Source organism: Stegodyphus dumicola, chromosome 6 (genome assembly GCF_044657685.1).
Source record: "Stegodyphus dumicola isolate Sdum_Otavi_A_Nest chromosome 6, ASM4465768v1".
NCBI lineage: Eukaryota > Metazoa > Arthropoda > Arachnida > Araneae > Eresidae > Stegodyphus > Stegodyphus dumicola.
The window spans coordinates 177,065,511-177,093,324 of NC_140773.1; the positions used below are offsets into that span (position 1 = coordinate 177,065,511).

Sequence of the window (27,814 nt, forward strand, 5' to 3'; positions counted from 1 at the left end):
CATAAACATTTATGCGTATGTTTAAGACGTAATTACAAAATGTTTTCCACCAATCATATCGAAATCTAGTCACTGAATGTTTTGGTCTCCAAAAGGGGTGCGCCACTGTTTCAAGGTAGTGCATGGAAAAAAACAGTTCTGGCCACTCCTACTTCCATAGGTATTTGCTTCGCCCAAAAGGAAATACTTTTATTCCGTGGTAACAAATATTCTAAGATCATATAATTTATATTTCTAAACAATATAAATTATAATAATGTTAGTCATAATACGAATAAAATCTGCAAACTTACATTTCTCACATCGAAGAAAAAACAATAAAAAGAGTTCGATCAAAGTTTGTAACCTTTAACAATTATTTCAAAATTTAAGCTTCTGATTTGTAAAGAAAAACTACAGATTTACAGAAAAATCTCAATATCTTTAAATACTTTCATTAATGTTAAAGAGCTTTAAATTTAAAAAGCATAATTTTCGTCACAGTTAAAAAGGGTTTTAAGCTCTTGGAATTTACATTTCTAAATTGAAAATGAGTAAATAGTGGTCATAATAAAGAAAAAGGTACCAAACGCATGTTTTTACTCATAAAAGTAAAAGAAAATGCCATAGAGAGAATATTCGGTTAAAGTATAGTCAACATCAGATTAACCAGGGTAGGAATAAGAGAAAGTGATCGAAAAAAAATATGTTTGTTTATTGCGGAAAGATAGAAAAGTTATTATCACAGACCATAAGAATAATTTTCCATAAGAATACCATAAGATAATTAAGATATACCATAAGATAATTATTAATACCATAAGATAATATAATCTTATACCATAAGATAATTAATTCCATAAGAATACCATAAATACCATAAGAAAATTTCTACAAGACATGCAAATAGCAGAACATCATGCGTGATAAAGAAGCAGTAATTGTAGATTAGGTTTCAGTACAGAGAAATTATTTTTACTTATAAATAGTACGGGATTAAATCGTTACACAGTCTGAAACATATAAATACTGTTAAGTTATCCATTAAAAATAAATTCAAAATCGCAAAAATAATGTATACAGCTATTAATTTTTTTTCTCATTAGACTCCTATTGCAATACAAGAGTAATAGAAACAAAAACATTGTTCTTTTGGTCTTGAAATGTGTTCTTTATGTTTTAAATGCTGATTTAATTTACATAACCAAATTAGCTTTATCTCTGAGTTAAACTGCTAAAAAATATAGTTAAATTGTTATTAGTAACTGTTAATTAATTATAATACGAGTTATTTCTTTTTCCTGTGTGTTTTTTAACTCTGTCGGATTAAGTTTAAGTTAAACATGCACCTGTCATAATACGGGTTTTTCAGTAATCTATTGCACTAAAAATATTTCAAAAGGAAAGTTTCTAGTTTGAAAACAAATGAGCTAAAGACCCAAAGAAATTATTAGCGAATACAAGTGGATATACGCTTTGAGGGAATGGATTTATTTAAAAGGCTATAATGTAAAAGTATTGACATCGTGTAAAATTTTTAACAAATTTATATAAAGCATAAGAACTAAGGAGAAAGTTTCAGCAAAGAATTTACTATTGCAGTTGGTTTCTCGTATAACGTAAATTTAACTAATTCAAACTCGCCGATAGCGCATAAACCACAGTAGAATAAATGTATTCTTTAAAATCCATTCTATTTGTTTATCATAGCTACATTCTGGCTCTAGGTTCACTTAACAGTATTATATTTCGTTCATATTATAACTCAGAATGCACAAAATTTACATCATTTAAAGAATTATCTAATCGTTGCCACATGTTCTATTCAAATACTACAATAAAGCTAGAATGATGTATAAAAGAAATTAAGCAAACAAAACAAAAAAGAAACAGTTTTTCACAGACGATTGAGTATTTCTCATTTAATTAATTCAGTTCTCACTTCGCGAGAAGGCAAAAATACATAAAACTCAAAATTTAAAAATTACGAAGTATATCTTAAACACTTATTTCCTCGAAAAAAATTCCAGGAAGGATTAAGCATGATTTAATTCGCAATAATAAATGAAGGCGTTATCTTTGTTGCTGCGAAGCTAAGTTTCTGTAGATTGGCAAAAAATCCACTATCCTGCTGTTTCAAATGTAAACAAGAGCAATGGCCGCCATCAAGAAAATTATTAGGCTTAGCGGCACAACAATTTTAAAATTGTTGATAATTCTAAAAATATTGCATAGAGATTTACTAAAGGCACAAAATCCTTAACCGGAAGATAGGAACAACATAATTCAATCATTTTTAAAGCAAAAAATGTACAATTTACGAACATATAAGTGTAAAGAAACTGAGATCACTGAGCCGGGTAACAGAGTGGATATATATATAAATATATTTATATACGTTTGATGCGGCCAATTGCAACCAAAATACGAGGTACACATCTAGATGTTATAGCAGTCCTATATACAAAACTTCAACTTTCTGAGGCTACTCGTTTTTGAGTTATGCGAGATACGTACGTACATACTTTCGTACAAACGCCACGAAAAGTTTTCTTCAGAATTCATTTTAAAGCAGTTTTATAATTTTTTTGAAGGAAAAGAGTATTTTATTCTGTCCTTACGCACAGATATTACGCAAAAACATCGTTAAATTACATTCGATAGAGGTCAAAATGGATATTTTCGTTGAAATATGCTGCCTGAAACTTTTCGTGATTACAATACTTCCTTTTTACTTTGTATGAGGAAGTAAAAAGGAATTTCATTTCTGTACTTCAGAATTGTTGCATTGTTGTTCATATTTCTTCACGTTCTGATGTTTTATTAATGTACTATTACGATGATAAAAAAGGAACGATAAAAAAAGAGACGTGATAAAAATGAAGGAATGATAAAAAAAAAAAAAAAACAGGCATGTGTAAACGCAGACTTGAAACACTAAATTAGTTATGGAAAAAAAACGGAGGAATGATGGAGCAAAGTATCATCGATAATTGTAAAAAAAAAAATGTGTATTATTTTTGGAAATCAAGAAAAAGGTTGAGAGTTTCTAAGAAAAAGGATTATCAGAGAAATCAATTAAGAAATATGTTAATTCTAATTTAAAATATAAGTCAACAAACACTTTGACAGTCTTTGTATTTAAATTAATTTAATTTTATTTATTTATTGAAATGACCGAAAGTAAAAGTGAGCATGCTGTTATAGCTTGTCAACATTATATTGAGGCTGCGAACTATTTTAGGAAAAAGAAACTTTTCTTCCTGCAGGAAAAATCAGTTGTAGAATCTTTTGAAACGCTTATAGAATATTAATTACTACAGGTGGGGAAAAGCGAAAGTAGTAAGAAGCAGTATCTTAGTTCGAAACTGGAATAATTGCCTAAGGTATGGTATTTCAAAACATATTTCGGACACAAAATAACTGCCTTTGACTTTTTCTTTTTCATGATTTATTGTTACGAATGCTTTCACGATATCTGTAGCTTTCCAAAGCACATACTGAATACTGATTAGGTGCTAAGACTAGAAATACTACATTTGAGAAATTATTGCTATAATTTCATTTAAATATGCGTAAAAACAAAGAAAATTATCATTTAAAAAAGAAAAATTTTTTGGAAAATACGGCAGATTAAAAAATAAAATGAAATAAATAAAATACAAAATCCGTATCCCAAAAGGCCTATTTTAGAAGAAATTACTAATAGAGATAGTCCAGGAGAAACAGTGAACCATTTTATGAAATACCAGATGAATAGGCATTTAGGCTAACGAGGGAGCATTATTTATCTTCTGTGTATTTGAAGTGAAAATATATATAATGCAATTCTATAAAATATTTAAGTTTTAGTTTTTTGATTAGCTATATAATGTATTAAATGCATTTTTATTTAAATAAATCAGACAGATTAAAAAGTTAAAAAATAATATTCTTAAGAAATGAATCTATTGCTTTTAAATAGCTTAGTCCAATCATGAAACTAAATTTGAAAGATAAAATTTCAAATCTTACATTTTTCCGAATGGCAACAGTCTTGAATGACAAGTGAAACATCGCAAAACCATGTCAGGTAATCATTTTTCAGACATTATGTTTCTAAACTTATATGTAATGTCGAATTTAAGATATTAATGATTAGGTATTTTTTTTAAATAATCGAAATTTTTCAGTAATCAATGTTCCTCGCACCATATTTGTTTTATTCTTGACACAGCAAAATATGCTTTATTTCTGTGTAATTAAATGTTTTAAAACAGCGTTTCACAAACTGTGGTCTGCGGTCCATAAGTGGTCCCCGAAGCTTCTTTTTGTGGTCTTCCTAGTGTCCACTTCTTGTGGTCTTTTTATGAACACTTCCTAGATTTCCAAAGCACACAAAATTAATCATAATAAAATAAAATTGAATTAATTGCGTAAATTACACTCAAGTTGAAAATCTCAAATTTGGAAATTTTATACGGCAATCATAGATTTCTTTTCTCCCAAGACTGATTTTTTAAAAAACTTTATTATCAATTATTCTATCTACAGACTTCCCACTCTAGTCTATTCAACAAAACAGGAATTTAACACTATGACTGTGGTACTTACAAGTATATATCCGAATAATTAAATAAATAACTGAATAAAAATTCTGAGAATTTTTAAATTTATAATTTTTATACAGTTTTGTAAGTTATAGTAAATTTTAGGGTCTTGATATCATTGTTATAATTTTTATGAACACTTTGAAATGATTCTTAATGTAAACTTCTTGGTTTAACAAGTCTCTTTGCTGTGCTATTTCCGAAATTTTTATGCGTTCAGATCGAAAGTTATTCAAATTAAACAATTTTTAAACTGGAATTTGTGTATTAAAAAATGATGTACGAAAATGGAGTATCACTATTCATGGATCTAATGAACTTCACTTCTCGAGATAAGTTAGTAAAATTTTAATTCTAAAGATTAATATCATTATATTTCCTAATGACACTTTATTCTAAAAACTGAAAAATGTAAGTTTTTTTAAGCTTTGAAAACTAATATTTGAGCTCAGAAGCTTCATTTTTACCTTCGTCGTAAAATAAAAAAAAAATTACACATATGTATATTTAAAAAAATTTTTTTTTAATCTGAAAGGTTTCAGATTTTAAATTACGTCCAAAGGGGCGTTTTTTTTTTAACATTTTGTGTGATAACTTTATTTATTAAATACCATGTTCTTCGCACTTAAACCATAAAATCCAGTTTAACAGCAATATCGCAAAATAATTTTAAAACGAGCATAGCTTTAGAATTTCGGATACAGAGTCTCTCACGCTGGAGATAAAAATGTTTTTAAAAATGTGTAAGGATTATGTTAATTTTATTAACAGTTAAATTTTGAGTTAAGCTCCTTTCCTGTCAAATTCTTAACTTCAACTTACTACTTCCAGCCAGAACGTAGTTTTAGAATCACGTCTGAATACATGATGAGGAAGAGTGGTATTTAACCGCGAAGTTCTACTTGCTGAGTTAGAGAGAATCAGTGTTTCTGATTAGCGCGCGTCCGCCTTGTTGGCTACTCTCTCTCAAAGCTGTTATTACGCTCGGCCGTACTAAGGCCCTTGATAACTTCGCAGTCAGTTAGCGTTAAGGGGCCAACTCGGTTAGAATCTTGATAGCTTCGGCTACATCTCTTTTAGTTTAGATTAGTTTTAGTTTGCTTCTTATCCTCTTACGTTCAAGCCCAAGTGTCGGCTTTTATTGTACACTTTAAGTCGGAGTTCTGTTAAATCTTATTTGAATAATAAAAGGTATACATCCATCTTGTTGTTTCTTGTCACACGGGCTCAAGCGATTATTCGCTTATCAGTTCTTAAGATTCTTCACGTTCATCTGTAATTTAGCATTTACAAAGTGGAAAACTCCACAAATTTTTTTTTGTTTTTTTTCCCTGTATAGTGCTGCCATTGCTCGCTTTGAAATCGTTTAGTTTTGTTATTCATAAATTCTTTGAAGTGTTACAAAATCTGAAATCGATAATAAAACAAATTTCAAATTCAAATTAGGGCTTCCACATGCCCATATTCTATGGAAGATTACGTTATTCAAATTTTGATGGCTCTAGGTACCGTTGTTTTATGACAATGCGAGAAAAATATATATTCATGCAAATTCTTCATTGTTTAATTTCTTTAAATATAATAGAGGACGGTAATCTTTGGTGGCAACAGTTTGAAAAGTGAAACAACGCTTATCGTGAATCGACTCAAAATGCCAAAATAAAATTAATAGTTTTTCTGGGTAAAAATTGCCCCTTTGGACTAATAATGTGTAAATAAAAATTTCAGGACGAAAAAGAGAAAGTGTGAATTGGGTTTAAACGCTGAGAATTGATTGAATATAATACTTTAATAGCAGATGTGAAAGGAATGTGTCTCAATTCGTAATTCATCCCCGTCCCAAAAAATACTGAAGCTCGCTCACTGAAGTCTACATACATACGCACAGTGGAGTAAAACGGGTATGCAAGGTATGCGGCTACAGAGAAGCACGAAGCCAAGGGAGCTGTTAAACATTCCCCTGAACTATATGCATTTTAACCCTATAAGCGTCCCTATAACCCTATAAGGGTTAAAATGTATATATTTATAAAATGTATAAATATATACATTTTAACCCTATAAGCGTTATGTGTTTGGCTCTGAAATTTCAGATTTCTTTAAAATTTCATGAATAAGTGGTATTTATAATTTCAAAGTGACACTTTTACTTTGTATATGGACTACTTTTCTTTCAATATACATCCAACCCGAAATCGAATTTATCAGGATCTGCCCAATTTTCCCCATGTGTATCGTGCATACGAGCCAGTTTTCCTTAGAAAATCCTCCACGAAGACATCCCTTCCCTTATGCAGATAGAAGAATCACCATATTTGTGTCCGACGAACGCTTTTAAGCCGCTAGTGATGAGCATAATTAGTAATAACTGGTGACAATCTAGCGTTCAGCTTATTGAGAAAACTTATCAGACGTAATGCAGTTCTGAATTCCATTAAGCGAGCGTATCAAAAGGGTGGCAAAAATAAAGGTATGGAAAGTCAGAGCGCCTTATGTTTTTTAGAACTCCAAGTTTTAGAAAATGATTTATATTATTGCTTCTGTTTCTTGTTAAGTATTAAAAAGAATAAGTTAGGTAGGATAATTTTTCTAACGCGTCTAGACATTCTTGACTACGCGCCAGAGCTTGCTTAGATAATTTATTTACTTTGACCTCATTATAGTACTTTAATACGGAGTATTTTTAAGAAGAAAATCTCTTCTTTTTTTTAATATAAAATGCTTGTTTCTCTCCTTCATTATCTTCTACTTTATAGGACTTTTTTTTAATTGACATACTATTTTCTTAGCTTTTCAAAATATTGCTATTGTCCATTATTGCTGAATAATACTATTATATTATATAACAATATACATTGTTACTCTTTAGAATTCCAGAATATTTGATTAGTTTTAATCCCTTCCGATACATATTGATTTCAATACTTCTATTACTATAGATTTAGTGGTGAAATAAGCTCTGTCTAATAAAAAAGCAGTTTTTAAAAACTTTTAGTGATCATAAAATCTTTCTCGATATTATTCAGATAATTAACAATCATTGTAAATTCAATTTTACCTTTCACGTGGCACAGAAAAAGAAAATAGCATATAAATAATGAAAATTGATTTTATATACTCTATTGCGAAAATAGCGAAAATAGATTTTATATACTCTGTAGAGACATTAGGTATTTTTGGAAGCAGGCAAGGTGAAAAATTAGCAACGCCTTCGCCGAGAATAGAACCGTGGATCTCTCAATTATGCGCTGAGCGTGTAGACCACCACATCACGAAGGCATGCGAAGAAGGCGGGAGAAATACCTTATAACTCCCATGAGCTGCGGACCATATGTACAAATCGTTGTGACGGAATGGTCTTTATCACGAGTGGTCGTTGTAATATTTATTCATTGACTGCAGTGATATTCCCAGCATTCTTGACTTGAGATGTAGAGACTTAACAAGTTGTTTCTTAAGAAGCGAGTGATTCACATTCAAGGATTATTTTTATAATTTGGAAACTTTCTGTATATGGTGTAAAAGCTTCTCATAAATGATGAAGCTTCTTTTGAAGCCTTTCATTAAATGTCAAGATTTGAGAAGTTTTTCTTATGTACATTTGTATGTAGGACGTTTTATATATATATGTATGCTTAACCCGAAACTTGCTGAGGCTCCTCGAATAAGATCTTATCTAAGAAACGAGATGAGAGCGGGAGGAAAATTAATTACAATAAATTGATGTTTTTTTGTTTTTTTTTTGGGTTTAAAAAATGATAAACTAAAGTATTTGTAGAATGCAGTTTTCATATTCGTTTTAGATTAAAATATATAAGCATAGTTCTGTCTTGAATACCTTAAAAAATGCTAGTGTTATGTTGTGCACTTCTTAACGTCTGGAAAATGTCAAAAGAATCATGTCTTACAGTTAAAAAACAGAGATATAAAGCGAGGAGTGACAACAAATTGAAAGAAATTCAGTGAGTTTTCTCTAGAAATTGTCGACAAATGACCTTCCAGTAGCTGGTTTGATGCACTTACCGTTACTTCATAACAGCATATGAGAAGAGAGCATTAATTCCTTCAAATTCATTATCTTAGATATGATTTAACGTTAGTTAGAATAATTTTTATGAATATTTAGAGAATTTCATTTAAAATTAATTGCATGCACAAATTTTGAGATGATATACAATGTTTTGAAGTTTTAAATTGCGAAAATTATGCTAAATTCTCTAAGACAGAAATGCAAGTGTATTAAAAAAATTATTAAATTTTCTTACTTCATTTATGACATAAATGACTAATCATAAATAATAAATAGTCAAAAATAATCTTTATGACATAAATTACATAAACCTTTGTAACAAGTTTTTCATGATTTTCTGGGATTCCCGTCATAAAATTTATAACCAGTCAGATTTTTTCTCACAGATTTTCACTAAATCATTTCGCAACAGTCGCCTTCATATTCTAAATAATATATTTCAGAATTTTAGCATGTGATTCTAATAATATGACGTCATGTCAAAATAACTTAGCTTCACTATTTTTTAATTTTGCAATTTTTAACGTAATTTATGCACTGTTTTAAAGAATTTTAGGAAAAGCTTCCTTATATTCATAATATTTCCCAGAAGCACATCTGAGAAAATCATGTTTCATGTGATAATCCAAATCTTTATGGGTATGCATTATGTTGCTTCCCTCTTTTTACATCATTAGCTTTTAAATACTAATTGAAAATTAGTATAATACGTTTTTAGAATAATATATAGTTAATACATATTCACAGCGCTTTTCGTAAGTAGAGTTGTATTTACCTTAAAACTTTAAAACACAACAACGGAACTAACATTCACCCTTCCCCTCCTCTAGTTTATTACCTCAAATCCTTTTATTTAAGCATCCCACTCCTCCTACAGACGCCTTTCAACGGTTCATTATTAGAAACAAACCTGCAATCAATAAAATCTGTAAGATCATTGACCAGCTCGCCGCTACGGGCCAAGATATATGCGACGCTGCTTAATCCCACAACGTCCGCCACTAACAGAAGTCAACACGAACATCACCCTGTGCTGCTAACATGTCACCGCGCTCGGCATGGTCATACACTCAGCAACCTATGCGCTCCACAAATATATATTCGCCGGACCTCTACGTGTCCCCCATATCAATGTCTAGCAATCACATGTTATTCCCATCTTATGGCCCCTCGTCTGTAAACACCCCCCACAATGTACAGTATATGGATTACAGCCGAAAACATCGCGGACGAAAACGTCGCGGAGAAAACAACGCAAGGCAAAAACGTCGTGCTACAAAACATCGTGGGAGAAAACATCGCAACGAGAAAACATCGCAGTTCTAAAACATCGTGGTACAAAACATCGTCGTCGAAAGTAAAGCGGTTCAAAAACTTCGCAGTTTAAAAACATCGTCGTCGAAAATATCGTGGTTAAAAATAAAGCATCTACATATCATCGCAATACGATAACATCGCAGACATGCTTCTTTCAGGCTTTAATAACTGTAAATGGATATTCCCATATTGATTTGTGACCGCAAGATGGAAAGAAGGATAATTTTTACTTTCATACTTTTTATTAACTAATAAATTTTTGCTGAGAAAATAAGAACGAAACTTAGAAAATTAATGCAACTTATAGCACTTAATAGAATTTTAAACCGACATAGTTAACTAACAAAGGCCATTAATAAATCATTTTTATAAAGTTTTTACTGGTAACTTTACATGAAAAGTATAATCTATAATTGGCATTTAATTTTTTATGCTCAAGTTTCCTTCTTACTTTTTCAGCAAACATTTATTAGTTAATAAAATATGTGAAAATAAAAATTATCCTTCTTTACATGGTGCACTCACAAATCATTATGGGAATATCCATTTACAATAATTAAAACCTGAAAAAAGCATGTCTGCGAAGTTATCGTCATGCGATGATTTGTAGATACTTTATTTTTTACCACGATATTTTCGATGACGATGTTTTTAAACTGCGAAGTTTTTGAACCGCTTTATTTTTGACGACGATGTTTTGTAGCACGATGTTTTAGAACTGCGATGTTTTCTCTTTGCGATGTTTTCTCCCACGATGTTTTGTAGCACGACGTTTTCGTCTTGCGTTGTTTTCTCCGCGACGTTTTCGTCCGCGATGTTTGCCGCGATGTTATCGGCGGACACCAGCCACCAAGCGTCCCCGTCTTCCGTCACCTACCTACCTACCTACCTCAAATCCTTGACTGAATGCTCAGAAGTGGATGAAAATCTTCCAACGTAGGAATTATCTTGAGGCAAGGAAAGTACGATGTTTAATCGGCATAAGCTTTAAAAATGCGAATGAAGATAGTTAAAGCTAATTGCTAAATGCTTTTTAGAATCAGTTACATCCTAGGTGCAAGGCTGCAACTCATTTCGCAGATACTTTATAATTCTGGCATTGATTAAAAAAGTTAACGAATTTTCATAAACCAAGGGATTCTAAATATAAATCATTTTAATTTCTAACACAGAATCATGGTCTATCAGTCGAAGAGGAGTCTTCTAATTTCGTGAATTTAGCAAGTAATAGTATGGAATTTTTTTATTTAAAAATGAAAGCAAAGTGAATGTTTGATTAAGTGAAAATTTTACTCAGTGATAACGGTATAAAAATTATATATTATTACTTTCACGATCTTTCTACCCATGTGCAAAAGCTGTTTCATAAAATTATAAGTAAATTATTTTTAGGAAAATTTGTAATTGGAATTGAGGAAAAAATGTCTACACAAATGTTTTCTCAAGTACTCTTTGTCTCGAATGCAGTAAATAAACTAAAATATATTTTCCATTATTCCAAGTTTTGTGACTAATCTCTCCTATAAATTGAAAACTGGTATTTTCACAAGACAAGAATCAGAGGAAGAATATCTTAAAACGATGATAGTATTTATGCTACATAAGAAAAAAGTAAATATTGATGTAACCAACTATTTCTGTCGTAGGAATTATCTTGAGTAGAAGTAACAAGAAAACTTCAGCAACTTCTTCGGCTATCGGCTGCTATGCATCTAGGGCCTGTAAATTAAATGAGATGAAAAAGAAATCCTTAAAAGGGTTTAATTTTAACCTGCTATATTTAATTTTGCTCAAGTTTGTAGCTGTTCTTCATTGAAAATCAAATTTTGAAGAAATAATGTCCAATTTTCACCCTTTTGAAACTTTGCTGTTCTAAAAATGTAGCAGGAAAGAGAATGAATTTCTAGCAAGGAAATTTTATTGTGTGGCTCTCACACACTGCTGCCTTAAGCAAGTACTTATATTGCGAAATAATTCATCTAGCTTTGAAAGGGGGATATCATCATTTTTATAAAAAAAAATGTCAGCTATTGGGACTTTTTTTTTTTTTTTTTTTTTTTTTTTTTTTGAGTGTTGGAGGAGCGAAGGTTTCCAACACTCCAAGAAACGAAGGCCCAGAATTTTTTTATGCATAAGAACCCAAGAGCTGTTGTTACGTCACTACGCACACACAAACACGGAGGTTACCAGTCTGATTACAATGTGAGTCCATTATCCGAACCAAAAGGTACTAGCTCATTTCAAAGCTTTATCTAGTCTATGAGGGCAGGAATGCTGTGGATGCTTCTGTATAAATGGTTATCAGCATCAATCTATAACAAAAGGGAGAACAACTTAGAAATTCTGTATGTGTGAATTTTGCAATCCCAGGCAAAGATAGTAAGTAATTAGATATAAAAATTTTATTTAGAAATTTTCTTTAAAAAAATACAAACTTAATTATAACCTATTCAGTTTTCTTTGTGATTAATTACTGCCGATTCCCTTTTTTGCTAAATCATGTCACAGATACAAAAGAAAAGTAAAAGACAATATGTATCGCAAGAGGAAGAAATATTCTAAGCTAATACTCGTAAAGGAAAACTATGACAGGAAATGAAGGTCATAAGGAGAGGAAATTCTTTGTTTATTTGTCCAGGGTGTTAGATATAACATTTTCTAAAGGACATTGATTAGCATACATACAATCGAAACTTGAATCACGTTTTTTAAAGAATGTGTGATGACGCAAAAATGTCGCGACGGAAAACCATGGTGATTTATAACTTTTAGAATAGTGTTAAATTGCATTAGATTATTTAATCGGGATTTTAACTATTTAATTTCATCCGTAGTTCTAATTACTTAAGCTATCTTAATCAAAAGATAGAAAATTCCATCCAATTTAAATGGGTAATGTAATGGTTGATGAATTATGACATCAAATAATGTAATGTTTGATTACAGCAAATGAAACCCTTCGGTTGAATTACAAATTAGTATTGCAATTAGTATTGCAATACTTTTACATCAAAGTAGTCTGAAAAAAATTTTATAATATAATGTGGAATTTAGAATTTCTAAAACTTTGCATCTATTTATGCATTACACACACAGCGATTTCATAATATGTGTATTTTCAAAGAAAGTTTTCATAAATAAAGAACTGTGCTTTAGCCACTGTGTGCTAATTTCACGATAACTAACTCCTTAAAAAAGTCTCGCACACGTCCCTCAGCTTATAAAGTTTCATTCGAATGGCCGTACTGTGCACCAGAAGGGGTGGCGGTTCACTCATGATGGACAACACATCTGGCACTTCACCACGAATCTTCGGTAGGCCAGGCTACGAACGGCGCGAAATTTTATTGAAGAACGTCTCCTAAGTGCCAAATTCCCTATAAACAGAACAAAGAAAACTCCCGAACTTCGCCACTTCGCTTTTCCTTTCCTCTTTTTCTCAGAATCTGAATTTCCAAGAACATCAGTGGTACAAAACGTCATTTATCCTTATAAATTGGCACATTTGATTGAGACTACGAGCCTCTATTTCATTTATCAGATATTGTATCATTTATCAGATATCGTAAAAATTAATTTTCATTTATCAGATATTGTAAAAATTAAACATACAGAATAAATATGAAATTAAAATCTGGTGAATATAAGTAAAAATGAATTTCTTTTACACTCACATTACAGCTTCATAATGCTTAATAATTAGCCAGATCTTGTTTATTCTACACAGAATATATATATATATATATATATATATATATATATATATATATATAAAGAAACATAATAATAGGATAAAAATTAAAAACAAAATTTTTAAACCCCTCCTGCGCTATAGCTGCAGGATTGAAGTAAAATAAACTTAAAATTAAATTGGATTCAAAGCAAGGCAATTCCTCAATATTAATAATTTCAGCCGTGTATAAGAGGTTTAACACAATATCAAAATATACTAAAATTAAAATAAGAATTCATTAGTAAAACAAACTCAAAAAATAAAAATGCAAAAAGGGAAAATATACAAAATTATAAAAATATAAAAATTAATCTCCTTTTACTGAAACTCCAATCCAAACTTTAATTCATTTTCCCCTGAGGAGTTCTGAATTGGAGTTTCAGTAAAACGAGATTAATTTTTATATTTTTATGATTTTATATATTTTTCCTTTTCGCATTTTTATTTTTCGAGTTTGTTCTACTAATGAATTCTTATTTTAAGTTTGATATGTTTTGATATTGTGTTAAACTTCTTATACACGGTTGCAATTATTAATATTGCTGAGGATCTGCTTTCCAATTACTCTAACACATATTCTTTGACATACATTTAATTTATAATACACATTTAATTAATAATAGCTCATAATTATGAGTGTGTGCAGCCATTTTTATAACTGATAAAAAATTTTGAATTTCCTTATATTCATATCTTGGGATTTTTAATTTCTTTTTCATCTATTTCTCGTTTATATATTGTTGTAGTGTACCTTTGTACAGATTAATCTTCAATAAGCAGCTTATTTTCCAATCTAGTTTCAGGCTTAATTATTTGTAAAATTAATTATTTGAAATTATTTGTAAAGAAAGATGATCGTTAAATCACACTAATAATATTTCTAATCGTTGTAATTTATAAATAAAACGAGTTCGTGTGATTTATAATATACTTCATTTATGATTTTTATAAAATTTTTCAGTATTGGAATTAACAGCAGATACTCCTAATGCGATTAAATTACAATTTAAATTGCAATAATTTAAACTGCGATTTCCTTCAGAACTGATGCTTTTATATTAGATTTCTAATATTTCATAATGGCAAACAGATAAGTTTAATACGTTTAGCAAACATGTAAATCTATAATTCACACACTTTTGTGTTTGCAGGGGGGGGCTACTTTGTTCCTTATATTTTCTTCAATATATTGTTTAACATACAGCATCTCATCAGCCTAATTTCAAGAGGTCTTACGACCAAGCGGTAAAGTCACTAAACATTAGTAGTTCGACCAGAGTTTCAAACTCCAGATATACCCCAGCTCTTTCTTTCTCTGTGCATATTTAATATGGAAAAATGCATTTTAAAATTTCGGTTGATTAAGTAAAAATATTTTAAAATTTATTCTTTAAGAATACTACAAAGTTTTATTTATGTTGGTCATTATCACCTTTACCTCAGCGTATCTCTTTGTAAATACCTTTAATAAGAAAATAATAAGAAGGAAATTAACTCGGTTTCTATGACTGATACCTAGATGAAAATTATACGTAAGTTTTTCCAAAAACATAGACTTTATACGGATATCAATAAATTATGGTTTATTTCTCCATCTAATTTGCTTAACATGTTTATTTCGGAATTTTTCGGAAAGTACTAAGTGCTTACTACTCTCTTTTAATATGTTTATTCCGGAATAATAGTTTAGTAATGAATAATCGTTTGCAAGCTAGTTAACTTGTAGAGTCATTAGGATATTTGAAGTAGAAAACACGGAAAATGAACAATGCCCTCGCCGGGACGCGAACCTGGATCTCTGGAATACGCCCCGAGTGTCCTACCATTACCCCACGACGGCATGCTGGAGGGAGGGAGAAAATAACTTATATACTCCCTTTTTGAAAGGGCAACTGGGGATTAGGGGACACCAGTCGCCAAATCCTGGTGGTGAAGAATCATCATCCACCATCTTTTTAGTTCGAGCACCACTGTAGAGTGATTAGGTTTTTTTTTTTTTTTTTTTTTTTTTTTTTTTTTTTTTTTTTTATGCTGAATAAAAAAATATACACATTTTAGAGTTGAGACATTAGGATTATTTTGATACGGGAGACATGAAAAATGAGTAATGGCCTCGCCGGGACTCGAAGTCTGGACCTCTCGAATACCCGCCGAGTGTACTACTGTTACACCACGAAGACATACCGAAAAGAGAGAGAACATGCCTTATACACTCTCCACTTTAAAAGGCAACTGAGGATTAGGGGACTAAGTCGCCAAATCCTGGTGATGAAGAATCATCATGCACCACCCTTTAGTTCGGCCGCCACTGTACAGTCATTAGGATATTTTGAAGCAGGAGAAGTGAAAAATTATCAATGCCCTCGCTGGGAGTCGAATACACGCCGCGTGTGCTACCGTTGCACTATAAAGTATTTCTCCCGCCTTCCTAGCATGCCTTCGTGGTGAAATGATGAGCACGCTCGGCGCATATTCGAGAGGTCCGTGGTTCGAGTCCCAGCAAGGGCATTGCTCATTTTTCATCTCTCCTGCTTTAAAAAAAAAAAAAAATACCTAATGTCTCTACAACACCACGAAGAAGAAGGATGCTAGAAGGAGGGAGAAAATACTTTATAAACTATATTAAATTTTCCAGTTTAGCTCAGACACCATGAATATTATTATGAAAGGAAGATGTTAAATGAATGTTAGTATTAACATATATAATTTATAAGAAAGATAATCCGTATGCTTTATAATTATCTAATTTATAATACTATTATAACACCCTTTGCTGTAGTACTGCAATAATGAAAAATGTTTCTGATGCTAATACGTGTGTTTACTAATATCTTTTATTTTCTCTGTGTTGCTAGCTCTTGCATTTATTACTGTTATTCAAGTAATTAGCCTGCTTGCTAGATATTCTTTATTTGTTCTTGTGTTATGTAATTATGTTTCTCTATTTTTGTTTTCTTGCTGGCTGCTATTTGTTTCGAAAAGTAAAACGTAACAGTAACTTTCAGCTTTTTAAAAGGGAGGGGTCTTCGGAAGGTGGGAAGACCACCTGTAGTAACCGCGGGAGAAGAAAACTTCTTTAACTTTATGATATTGTTTAATTCCCCAGGCAGGCAAAGGGGGAAACCTTGATTCGTGCAAATGGGTTATACCGGAATCTTCAAAGTGGTTTTGACTTTGCTCCTAAGTAGAAGATCCGTGATTCAAACTTAGAGACCATGTCAAGGTGCCATTCGTGATGATTTCACAAATATGTGCATCGAGAGAATTTTTTTATCACATTAAAATTACCATCTATTATTAACATGAACAGAATGAAATTCATTTAACCTACCTAACCATTACAATAATGATTCCTCATTTAATGGGTGTGCGATTTATAAATAAACTAATCCGTCTGAAGTTTTGATAGTATTGACTGGTAGAGGACACGAACCTGAAATCTCTCCTTCTCTCCGATTCATGATCTCTCCGATAGACTGCTGTTTCAGAGCTGAAGTCAAAGAACTTTATTTTATTAAAAAATTAATTGAGGTCATGAATATTTAACGTTATAAAAGTGTTTTGTCATTTTCTCGCATGACTGAGAATGCGGAAATCTTTGAAAAGAGTCGTAGAAACGATAAACAGTTTCTGTCTCTTCCCTTTCTTTTGAAAATTCGGTGGCTGAATTTTAGCTGTGTTTTTTGATTGTTTACTCCCGCGTACACTGTGTACTTCTTGCTTGTCGGCTGGGTCAGTAAACTTGAAAAGAAGCTTTGCTTGAATGTATTGCAAACAACTGAAATCCACTCTTTATGAAGATATTTTGATTTCGGCATGGAGAAAAGAAGTCTGCGTGACACATATCATACACTGGTTCAATTTATTCAGTGCTATATGCATATAGTTTTATAGTACATGCTTCTATAAAATTGTATTAAATGAGAGATGAGAGGCAACAAAGCATTTAGCTCTAGATGTGGCGTAATATAAAGCTCACTGATTAAAGCATTAAGTACGTCGAATAAAGCTTCATGAAATATTTGTTTTCTGTTTGCAGACTTGGGATTCTCACTAAGTACTACATTTTCATCTGGCAGAAATGTGTATTGTAAATTTAGTGGGCAAACGAACCTATGAAAAAAAGTGCATCCTACGGCTTGAGCTACTGAGTTTTTTTTTTTTTTTTTTTTTTTTTTATAAATACAAAGATTCCATGTGGCATTAATTTGTGATGGAATAGTTTCATAATAAATGTATTCTTTATTATATGAATTTGCCATTTTGAACTTTTAAATATGTGATTTTATATTCTACATCCTAAATTTCTAGAAGATTGATACTTAAACTGGTAGGCCTGTGGTGATTTTTTAGTTTAAATTATTTCAAATGTTAAGCAATAATTTTAATATGAAGATCAGGCTGAAATTTAAAAAAGTTTTTATTTTTATACTCCATCATTTTTAAGATATAAGTAAACCCTTCAGGGCATTAGAATGTCAATCTGAATTTTTTCGAATTACAACATCTTTAGCTGTTCCCTTTGATAGGGAAGAAGAGTTAAAGACTGTCTAATTCTTTCTTTCAGACTGGTTTGAGTGAAAACAGGTTGCAGCTAGGTAGATTATCCTTTTTTTTTTTTTTTTTTAAATTAGGTAATCCAATCGATTCCTTTATGTATTTATAAAACAAAAATAGTAATGGAAATCGAAATAAAAATATGAACACTATTTACTAGATGAAATTAATTATTGAAATCGTTAATTTTAATTCCTAGATATTTATTTGTAACAACACTGTTTAACAAAATTAGAGAATAATACATTTTGTAAGTAAAAGATAACATAACAGCGGTGAAATTTCCATAATAAAATGATAAGTATGAAACTATGAAGCATAAGAAAAGGAAACCAGATGCCTTGAAAATTATGCTCGTGTTCAAATTTACTTTCAAATTCACTCGTGTTTAAATTTACCTTATTTACATCGATGATTTCTGATGTTTAAAATAAATTCCAATAAAATAATAAAAGCATTTTTTGTAGGACAATGTCCATGAACATTTACAAATATAGCAGACTTATGTGGTTTAGTTTACATGAGATTTCCTAGAAATTTTTGTGGTACCTCAGATTTTCCTGTAGAACAGTCTATTCCAGCTTAACATAAGATTCATTTATATAACCAATATCGTGGATGGTAGCAATTTGTTCTTTCTTCCAGTCCAAAATTTTTTCACTGCAACTTAAATATCGTTTATCCATAAATTCTGCAGTCTCATCTTCTAGTATATTTGGAGTAAGTTCTACTATTCATGGAAGCTTTGAAGTCTATCACAATGGAGGAAATTCCGACTAAAGCAACACAAAGTGTAGCAAGGTCATACAAGCTCCTTTTGTATTTATTCCTTTCGGTGCAGTGTATGCAAGCCAGTTTTCCTTAAAAAGTCTATAATGTATTTCTCCCGCCTTCCTGGCATGCCTTCATGATGTAGTGGTCTGCACGCTGGGCACGTATTCCACGGTTCGATTTCCGGCGAAAGCATTGCTCCTTTTTCCTCTTGCCTGCTTCCAAAAAATCCTAATGTCTCTACACTGGCGCCCGAACTAAAAGGGTGGTGGATGATGACTCTTCACACCCAGGATTTGGCGACTGAGTCCGCTAAAAACCCCAGTCGCCCTTTAAAAGCAGGAGTATATAAAGTATTTCTCCTGCCTTCCTGGTGTGGTGGTCTGTATGCTGGGCGCGTATTCCAGAGGTCCGCTGTTTGATTCCCGGCGAAGGTGTTGCTAATTTTTCAGCTTGCCTGCTTCCAAAAATTTCTAATGTCTCTACAAGTCCTCTACGAAGGGATTCCTCTTCTTAGGCAGACAGTCCTAGTGACCTTTGCCATAATTAACTAAACCGAAATCTTTCGGTGCAGTTTGCCTTATTATCGAAAATAAGGCAAATTTTAGGCAATAATAAGGCATAATAAAAAACTGAACTTTTTCCACCTTGGGAAGGTCACAATCCCCATTTAAAACACGAAGTATGATTTTCAATAACTCACTTTTGCTTTTCATGCTAAAATTTTAAGAAAAGCAAATAATTAATATCTTTCGAGAAATATAGATCAATGTACCAATACTAATTAGCGCATCTTTACGAAATCAGAACGAAGCATTAAGTTTTGTTTTCAAACTTGGTAATTTTCACGGAAACACTTACCCTGAGTTTCAACTTTATTCCAATGATGATTTATTCCGTTCGCAAATTCACGTGTAAAACAGATGCTTCAAAGACTGCGGAGAAGGTGTTAATGATGATTTAAAATCAGGCCATTGTAAGACTTGAAATCCTCACGTTATGCTATAGAATTACAATGTTTAATTGCTACGTGTTTAACTTAGGATGTGCTGACGACTGTGACATGTGTCTCCATGCACTTAAGTCTAAGACCTGAAATTTAACTCAATTAATCAAAAAAAAAAAAAAAAAAAAGTATACATAACTACTGTAGCTGAGTCAGAAATCTTTATCAACACTTATCGAAGAATTTAGTATATCTAATAATTCAATTCATGTTATTTTGAGCTGTGATAATGAAAAGAAAGGTTTGTTCCCCACAGGTTGGCTAACAGAATACGAGGATGCTTTGAATAGTGCAAAGACGTTCTTAAAGCAAACAAAAGATCATCCATACTCTTAGATTCAGTCATCTCCTGATGATGAAACATAGTGACTCAAGTATGACCGGAAAAGTCTTAGAAATCTTCAAGGTCGCAGAACAAAATAGTGCATTTCGAGAAGTGAAGAGTGAAGATAACTTCTTTTCACGATTCAAAAACGTCATTCTTTGTGTTGCGGATGGTGATTTTTTTCCGGAAGGTAAAAGAAGGTGAAACTGTCATATGGCTGTACTATATGAATATTATGGAGCGTTCATAACAGTGACAACAACAAAAAATTGCAATAGGAAAACTCCAGATAACTCTAACACTAACAACTCTAGAAATAATTTTTCATTATTTTTTAACGAAGAAAGTAAAAAAAAAAGTATAAGCATATCATGCAAATAATTTGACTTCTCAAATAAAAATAACGTCTATTGTTGTCCTCTCATGAAATTAAATCTTTAATACTGAGTAACACAAGTTGTCGAATAAATATGCATGAATACTGGCGATCAGACTAGTTATTCTGTCTCCGTGGAACGGTGTTTGGTACACCAGGGTACCTGAACGACAAGGCTCTACGCCTTGTAGAACAGTTTGCGAATTGCGAATGGTATGATGAAATAACTTAAAAGCTATCTAAGGTAATTTGTTTTTTATAATAAAGTTTTTAAATGAATAATTAATCATTTAGAATTCATATTTAAGCCAGAAGTTAGGAAATACTAATTAAAATATTAAGCGATGTCAAATGAATGCAGGCCAAAAGTCGTCGAGCTGGTGAGCGTGTGGATAAAGGCAAGGTTAGGCGAACATTGGTAATTTGAATCCGATAAGTAAGATATAAATACTATGAACGTAAGACTAAAAAGAATGCATAGCAGATACAATAAGAGAAGATTAACATAAACCGTAAAGGCATTATAATAAATATTACATAATATATACATTCAGTTGGGCCATGGGCCTGTCCATATTTGCTAGTTATTGTAGTCATAATTGCAAATCTTAATGGCCGGGTTGTTAATTGTTTTTTGTCTTTCATGAAAGCTCTTAGCAATATAAATAATGTGAGCGTAGTTGTTCCATACCCATGTCTTTATGCATTCTATTGTTTCAGATGTACCGCTCCGCTTTAACTATTTGCCTAAGAACAGAATTTTTGCAAGTCCGTAATTTTTTCCTATTACAGTTTTTTGGTATAGGCCCAAACTGGACTAGCATAATATAGTAATGGACGGAGAACGGACTTATAAATGAGTAACTTGTTATCAATAGATAAAACACTGTTTCGAGCAATTAAAGGGTATGGTTTAGCTTTACGAACTCGAAACTTTTGGATAATAGATGTAATGTGTGGGGTTCATGTAAGAGTTTTGTTGAGCATCACCCCAAGATAAGGGACCTTGACTAGTTATTGACTCCGACTAACAGGTTGACTGCATAGATAGTTTTGTGAGTTTTGCTATATGTAACGTAAAGTATGAAGCAGTTTAACTTCGAAATTCTCCCACGAAGGCATCCCTTAGGCAAATGGCCTTCGAGTGTTTTTTTAAATTTATTTAAAGTTAAAATTTAGGTTTAAAAAAACTTGAGTTTTAAACTCTTATGCATTCTCTTTCTTCATTTTTTCGTATTATTATTATTATTTTTTCTCTTGGAATGGAAAATTGTACAACAAAATATTTGAAAAATATTTTTTTCTCTTGAACAAAATTTTAAAGAAAAGAATATAGAGTAGCAACAATTAGATTTTATTTCGGATGCAGAAATAGAGCTACAAGAAGTAAAATTAAAAATTTTATAGTCAACCTAAAAGAGGGAATTAGAATTATTTTATATATGGCACGCGTAATATAAAATAATCGTTGTTGCGTAATGTTATTAAGTAGTTCGAATAAAAATGAAAAACCATTAATTTACTCTGTACTGAGCAGCGCAGCAAGATGAAAAGTATTGGGGACAAATGAAAGATCCTATACGTCACCTATTGACAACATTACTTATTTAAACAAATAAAATTCCATTGCAAACTGAAAATAATACATATTTGAACTATAAAATGTATTACAATAAGCAAGAATATCCAGAGCGATGAAGATGCTACCGATTTTCAAGACAGTGATTCCCTTCAACACATTCTCATATTATGTGAAATGTTTGCAAAACTAAAAGCCAAAACTTTTAACACCCACTATACACAATATTTGCTAGATTCATCATGCTTTCATTACTTTCTTTTTGAAAGATGAAGGATGCTTTTTAAACAAATTTTACATTTATCTTATCCACGCTGACTATTAAAAATGTGAATTTATATATTAAGCGTGAACTAGTTAAGAAATGGATATCTTTAGTTTAATTCGCGAAATTAATTTAATAAGTTAGATCTGAATTCCTTATTTAAACTATCAGGTTCAATGTTTCTTCTAACTTTCTTCGGAAACATACAATGACCTGACTAGAACAGAGAGCTTACTAAAGCTATGTTCACTAATTGTAGTAAGTGGACAGGATACAGACGAAGGGTATACAAAACCCTTTATTTTTTTCTTTATATACAATGACTTCCGTACTTCGGAATACAATGACCCTCCACTCGGGGTCTAACTTAAAAGATATCAAAATAAAACTAAACTCTAATTTAACTTTAGAATAAGATTGGCCTTATAATAACAGAAAGCGTATGTAGCACAGAGACTGTGAACACTACAATACGTTTAATTTATCAAGAGGATTAAAACCTCTGGCCTGGAAGGCAAAGTAGCAACTGCGTAACTTCTAAGGTAAGCGGCCTGCTTCGAACTCACGGCTTCCTCTCTCTGCTTGGCAAAAAGGCCACACTTAAATACTTGGCGTTCGCCAGACAACTTTGCATAAAACTCCTTCACGCTTATAATTCTGGCCGGAAGTAGAAAATAAGAAGTGATAGTAAAGATTTAAAATAAAATAAACGTTAGTAAAACTTAAGATCCTTACATACTTCCCGCCAGAGTTAATTAGTTTGAAACTGAGGTCTAAAACGACCTTGTTGAAAACTTTTAGCTCTAGAAACTAACGCGAGACCAACCTTTTACAAACATAACTTAGCTAGAAACTAGAAAATTTTAAAAGAAAGAAATTTGTTACAATAGCAGCTCCCGGAATATACAACAATCTTTTTTCTTTTTCATCTGTACTGCATCAAAACAGGAGCTTTATTCAATTCTGGTTCCTTCCAGAGATCTGGAAGGAAAACTAGTTTAATGAAATGTTACAGAATGACATTGTAAATAACATATAGAATATACTTTTCTTAACATTCTTATTTCATTCATGACTATTTTAATTATCTCTCCCCGTGCTCTCTGACATGTGTTGTAAAAACACCAAACACGAATGTGTTTCTGTCTATGTGTTCAACACTTCCTCCTACAATCAAAACACTAACGTGTTAAAATTCAACATACGAGACCTCTTAACACACCCTAATTTCAACTCTAGACCCTGAGGTACTATTCTGAAAGTGGCTAACTCTAAAGTGTAGCGTCAGAGAGCCTAACTACATCATTCAACCTTTAACACATATTCACCATGATTTAATCTTTACAGTCACACGAATAACAAATTTTTTAACATTACTTTCACTTTTACCATATCACGGTATTTCTAAACATTCAAAATAACAGTTCACATGTATACAAGAACATATCAAGATGCCGTTAATTTTACACATTTGAAAACATACATTAGTAGTACATTGTTAACTTCTATTCTTTTCAAAGCAAGTGCCAATTCTTTCTACATTGAAATAATAGTACATTTCAAAAAGTCTTTCAGACTAAAACTTCTTTCTTGTTAGAATGTTTTAAATAAAATTTATACAATAACTTTTTACAATATTTAAGTCTTTATACAACGCTATTATACATCAACTTTAGTTTTACGCGCGAGTAATTGAAAAACATAATAAGAAAATCGGTCACAACTCATTTCTCGCCCTTTTGGCGATAAAGGTAGACCTCGCATGAGGTAAAACTTCTTCAAATCTGCCACTTGCAGTAAGAATGAAAGATTAACTTAAGTTTGTAAAGTAACACAAAATTTTACTTATCTTTGTAATATTCAGACATCCTTTTCTGGGCCCAGTCTTTAAAGGTGCTGCAAACCGTAGCTTGGTTGATCCTCCTTCTTGTACGGGCTCGCCCTTCAGTGCTTTCCTCTGGAAGCTTCCGTTTTTCACCACTACGGCCACCCTTGAACATCTTCCTTCTGTCCTCTGCTTGTGGTCTTGGCCGTTTGAAGGCAGCTGGTCTTGGTGGAACCGGGAAACTTCTGTCGTGATCCTGCTTGGACCTCGTTGTTGGCCGTTCAAATTTTTCTTGTACTTTTTCCTCCGCCGCTGATGGCCCTTCCGCAGTTCGGCGACTTTTGCTGCGGAGAGTTCTGTCGGATGAGTCAATCTTCCGTTTCACAGCCGGGTTATAGTTGCCGTCCTTTCTCCCGGTCTTTTCCACATACGTCGTCCTTCTCCCTTCTTCATTCTGGGGGTGTTCGTGAACTCTGTTTTTTGGACGGTGGAACGACTTCTTTTTCTTTGTACCTTCAATTTTTCCGCGGGGCAATTTTCTTTTCACTTGCTTCTGTCTCTCATTGGCTTGCCCTTGTACTTGTCGTTTTCCCACCTCTGGAACTTGTACCTGCGGTGTCTGCCGTACCGGATCCTGCAAAAGATCTGAAAAGATTTGCATTTTATTACGGTCATAGAATGGTTTTATCTGGTCAATGTTTGCGGAACAGGTTTCGCCATTTCTTGCCTTTAATACTACAACAGCGTGAGTTATTTTTTCTATAACATATGGTCCTTCAAAGCGTGGGAAAAATTTGGCAGTTTTATCTTCTGGTGCTGAAGAAAGTGAATGCTTAATTTTTAGTACTTCATCCCCTACTTTATAAGTTACTCCCCGTCGTTTCAAATCATAATAGAGCTTCTGTTTTCTTTGTGCTACTTCCGTATTCTTCTTTGCTTCCTTAATTAGTTTTTCTATATCACCCATTTTAAATTCTGGGGCTCTTTGTTGCACATAAAATAATTTATCTAACGGTGTTATAATCTTTCTGCCTAGAAATAACTCAGCAGGAGTTTTGCCCGTTGTATCATGTTTTGCGGTCCTAAGGGCGAAAGCAAATTCATTGACATAGTTATCCCAGCTTTTATGAAAATTTTTAACATAACTACGGATAATTTTCACTATATTTCTGTTGACCCGTTCCGCTATATTTGATTGCGGCCGATACGGGACCATTTTTAAATGACGTATGCCCAGTTTTTGGCACATGTCTTCAAATATATTACTTACAAATTGAGGACCATTATCCGATATAACTTTTAGGGGCGCCCCGTATTTTAAAATATATTTATTTAAAATAGAATCGGTAACTAATTTCGCGGAGGCTCGTTTTAAGGGAACAATTTCGGTCCATTTACTAAAATGATCAACTATAACAAGGAGATAGCGACTTTTGTTTAACTGACTTTTTGGGAAAGGGCCCAATAAATCGATACCGATTATTTCATTTGGAAATTCGGATTTAATACTATTTAGAAATCCGGCCGGGCGGAAATTAATATAATTAACGGCTTGACATGTTGGGCAGGACTGGACATACGCCCTTGTTAACTTTTGCAGTTCAGGAAAGTAGACTGCCTCGCGTACGCGTTGAGTAGTTTTTCGAATACCAGCATGAGAAGCTAAAGGGCTGTCATGGAGCTCTTGCAGGATATTTAATCTAAGACTAGCTGGGATAACAGGTCGAAATTCGTTGTTGGAATTCGTAGTTTTTGTATAAAATAATAGACCATCTATTAGTTCGTAATGGGCCGCCCTATTTCTTATCGCCACAATATCTTGGTGGCTAAAATTTTCAGGATCCTTCAAATACTCATAAATACTTCCAAACTCAGGATCCTTACCCAGTTCGGTTATTACAGTTTCTCGGGAATTTATTGTACACGCTGTCAGCATTGCAACTTTTACGGTATTACCCTGTTCGTCTAATTTAATTCGTGACAGGGCATCTGCTACGATATTTTCCTTTCCGGGGGTATGCTTGATTACCAGATTATATTCTTGCAGCTTGAGTGCCCATCTTATTAACCTTGGGGATAAATTTTTTCCAGAGTACAATCTAGTTACCGCCGCATGATCAGAATATACTGTTATCGGCGCCTTTCCAAAATAGACTCGGAACTTTTGCACTGCTAACAGAACTGCAAGTGCCTCTCTCTCGGTCGCGGAATAGTTTCTTTGTGTTTGATTTAAAGTTCGGCTAAAAAATGCTACTGGCTGCTGATTTTGCGAAAGTACCGCTCCTACCGCATAATCCGAAGCATCCGCTGAAATTTCTAAATTTTCATCCTTTTCAGGAAATTTCAACACAGGGGCTTGCGTTAATGCTTGTTTTAATTTTTCGAAAGCACTATTGGCTTCGGCCGTCCACGAGAATCTTGCCTTTTTCCTTTTTAATTTTAACAATGGCTCAGCGATAGCCGCAAAATCTTTTATAAAGGACCTATAATATGAACAAAGTCCTAGAAAAGAAGAGAGCTTCTTTGCCGTGTTTGGAGTGGGATACTTTTGTACCGCGATTATTTTTGATTCATCTGTCTCGATCCCTTTTTGCGATATTTTGTAACCTAAATATTTTAATTCAGGGGCTGCAAATTTTCATTTTTCGACATTAACTTTTAGACCGGCCTCATTTAATAAAGAAAACACCTGTCTTAAATCCTGTACATGTTGGTCTAGATTATCACTAGTAATAATGATATCGTCTAAATAGATAAATGTGGACTTTCCGAGAACAGGTCTTAACACAATGTCCATGCATCGCTGAAATGTTGCTGGGGCGCCTGAAAGGCCAAACGGCATTCGCAAAAATGCATAAGTGCCAGACTTGGTTATAAAAGCAGTCTTAGGCACGTCCTCAGGCCTGATCCCTATTTGAAAATAACCATTCGTTAAGTCTAAAGTTGTCATAAATTTGGTTGATTTTATGTTCCTTAAAATTTCTTCTATAATCGGTAACGGATATACCGGATATTTCGTTATGGAATTTAATTTACGGTAATCAATAGCGAATCTCCACCTTTTTGGATGCTCCAAAGGATAATCATTATTTTTCTTACATAAAACCACCGGACTAGCATAACTACTTGAGATAGGCGTTACGATCTTTTTACGTAGCATATCGGTAATATGCCATTCTATAATTTTTTCCTTATTCTTATCATACCGGTATGGTTTTTGACGAACCGGCAATGCATCTCCGGTGTCAATACTATGGTTAGTAACCTGGGTAAATCCTGGAATATCACTAAATAAGGAAGCAAATTCACTTACCACTTGTCGGATTCTATCTTGCTCGTCATTAGGCAGGTGGTCGAGATTTACCCTTGGCGGTTCAACCTTTTCTACACGCACTGGTTTCATCGTCAGTTTAAGAGACGCTTCATTAAAATCCAGTGTAGCTTGTGCGTCTGAAAGAAAGT

At 32.6% G+C, this 27,814-nt stretch overlaps 1 protein-coding gene across 5 annotated transcripts in view; it reads left to right on the forward strand.

The window, feature by feature from the left end:
* Nucleotides 1–27,814, forward strand: part of LOC118191791 (fibroblast growth factor 16-like) — a 125,638-nt gene that overhangs the window by 62,094 nt on the left and 35,730 nt on the right. For 2 of the 5 annotated variants that reach the window (XM_035362638.2, XM_035362639.2), the window contains exon 3: nucleotides 20,239–20,793. The exons of the other annotated variants lie outside the window; for them this stretch is intronic. In XM_035362638.2, coding sequence (XP_035218529.1) covers nucleotides 20,239–20,247 — 9 coding nt within the window. In that variant the 3' untranslated portion in view covers nucleotides 20,248–20,793. Of the gene's footprint in view, nucleotides 1–20,238; nucleotides 20,794–27,814 lie in introns of those variants that run through there. 5 annotated transcript variants of the gene reach the window in all.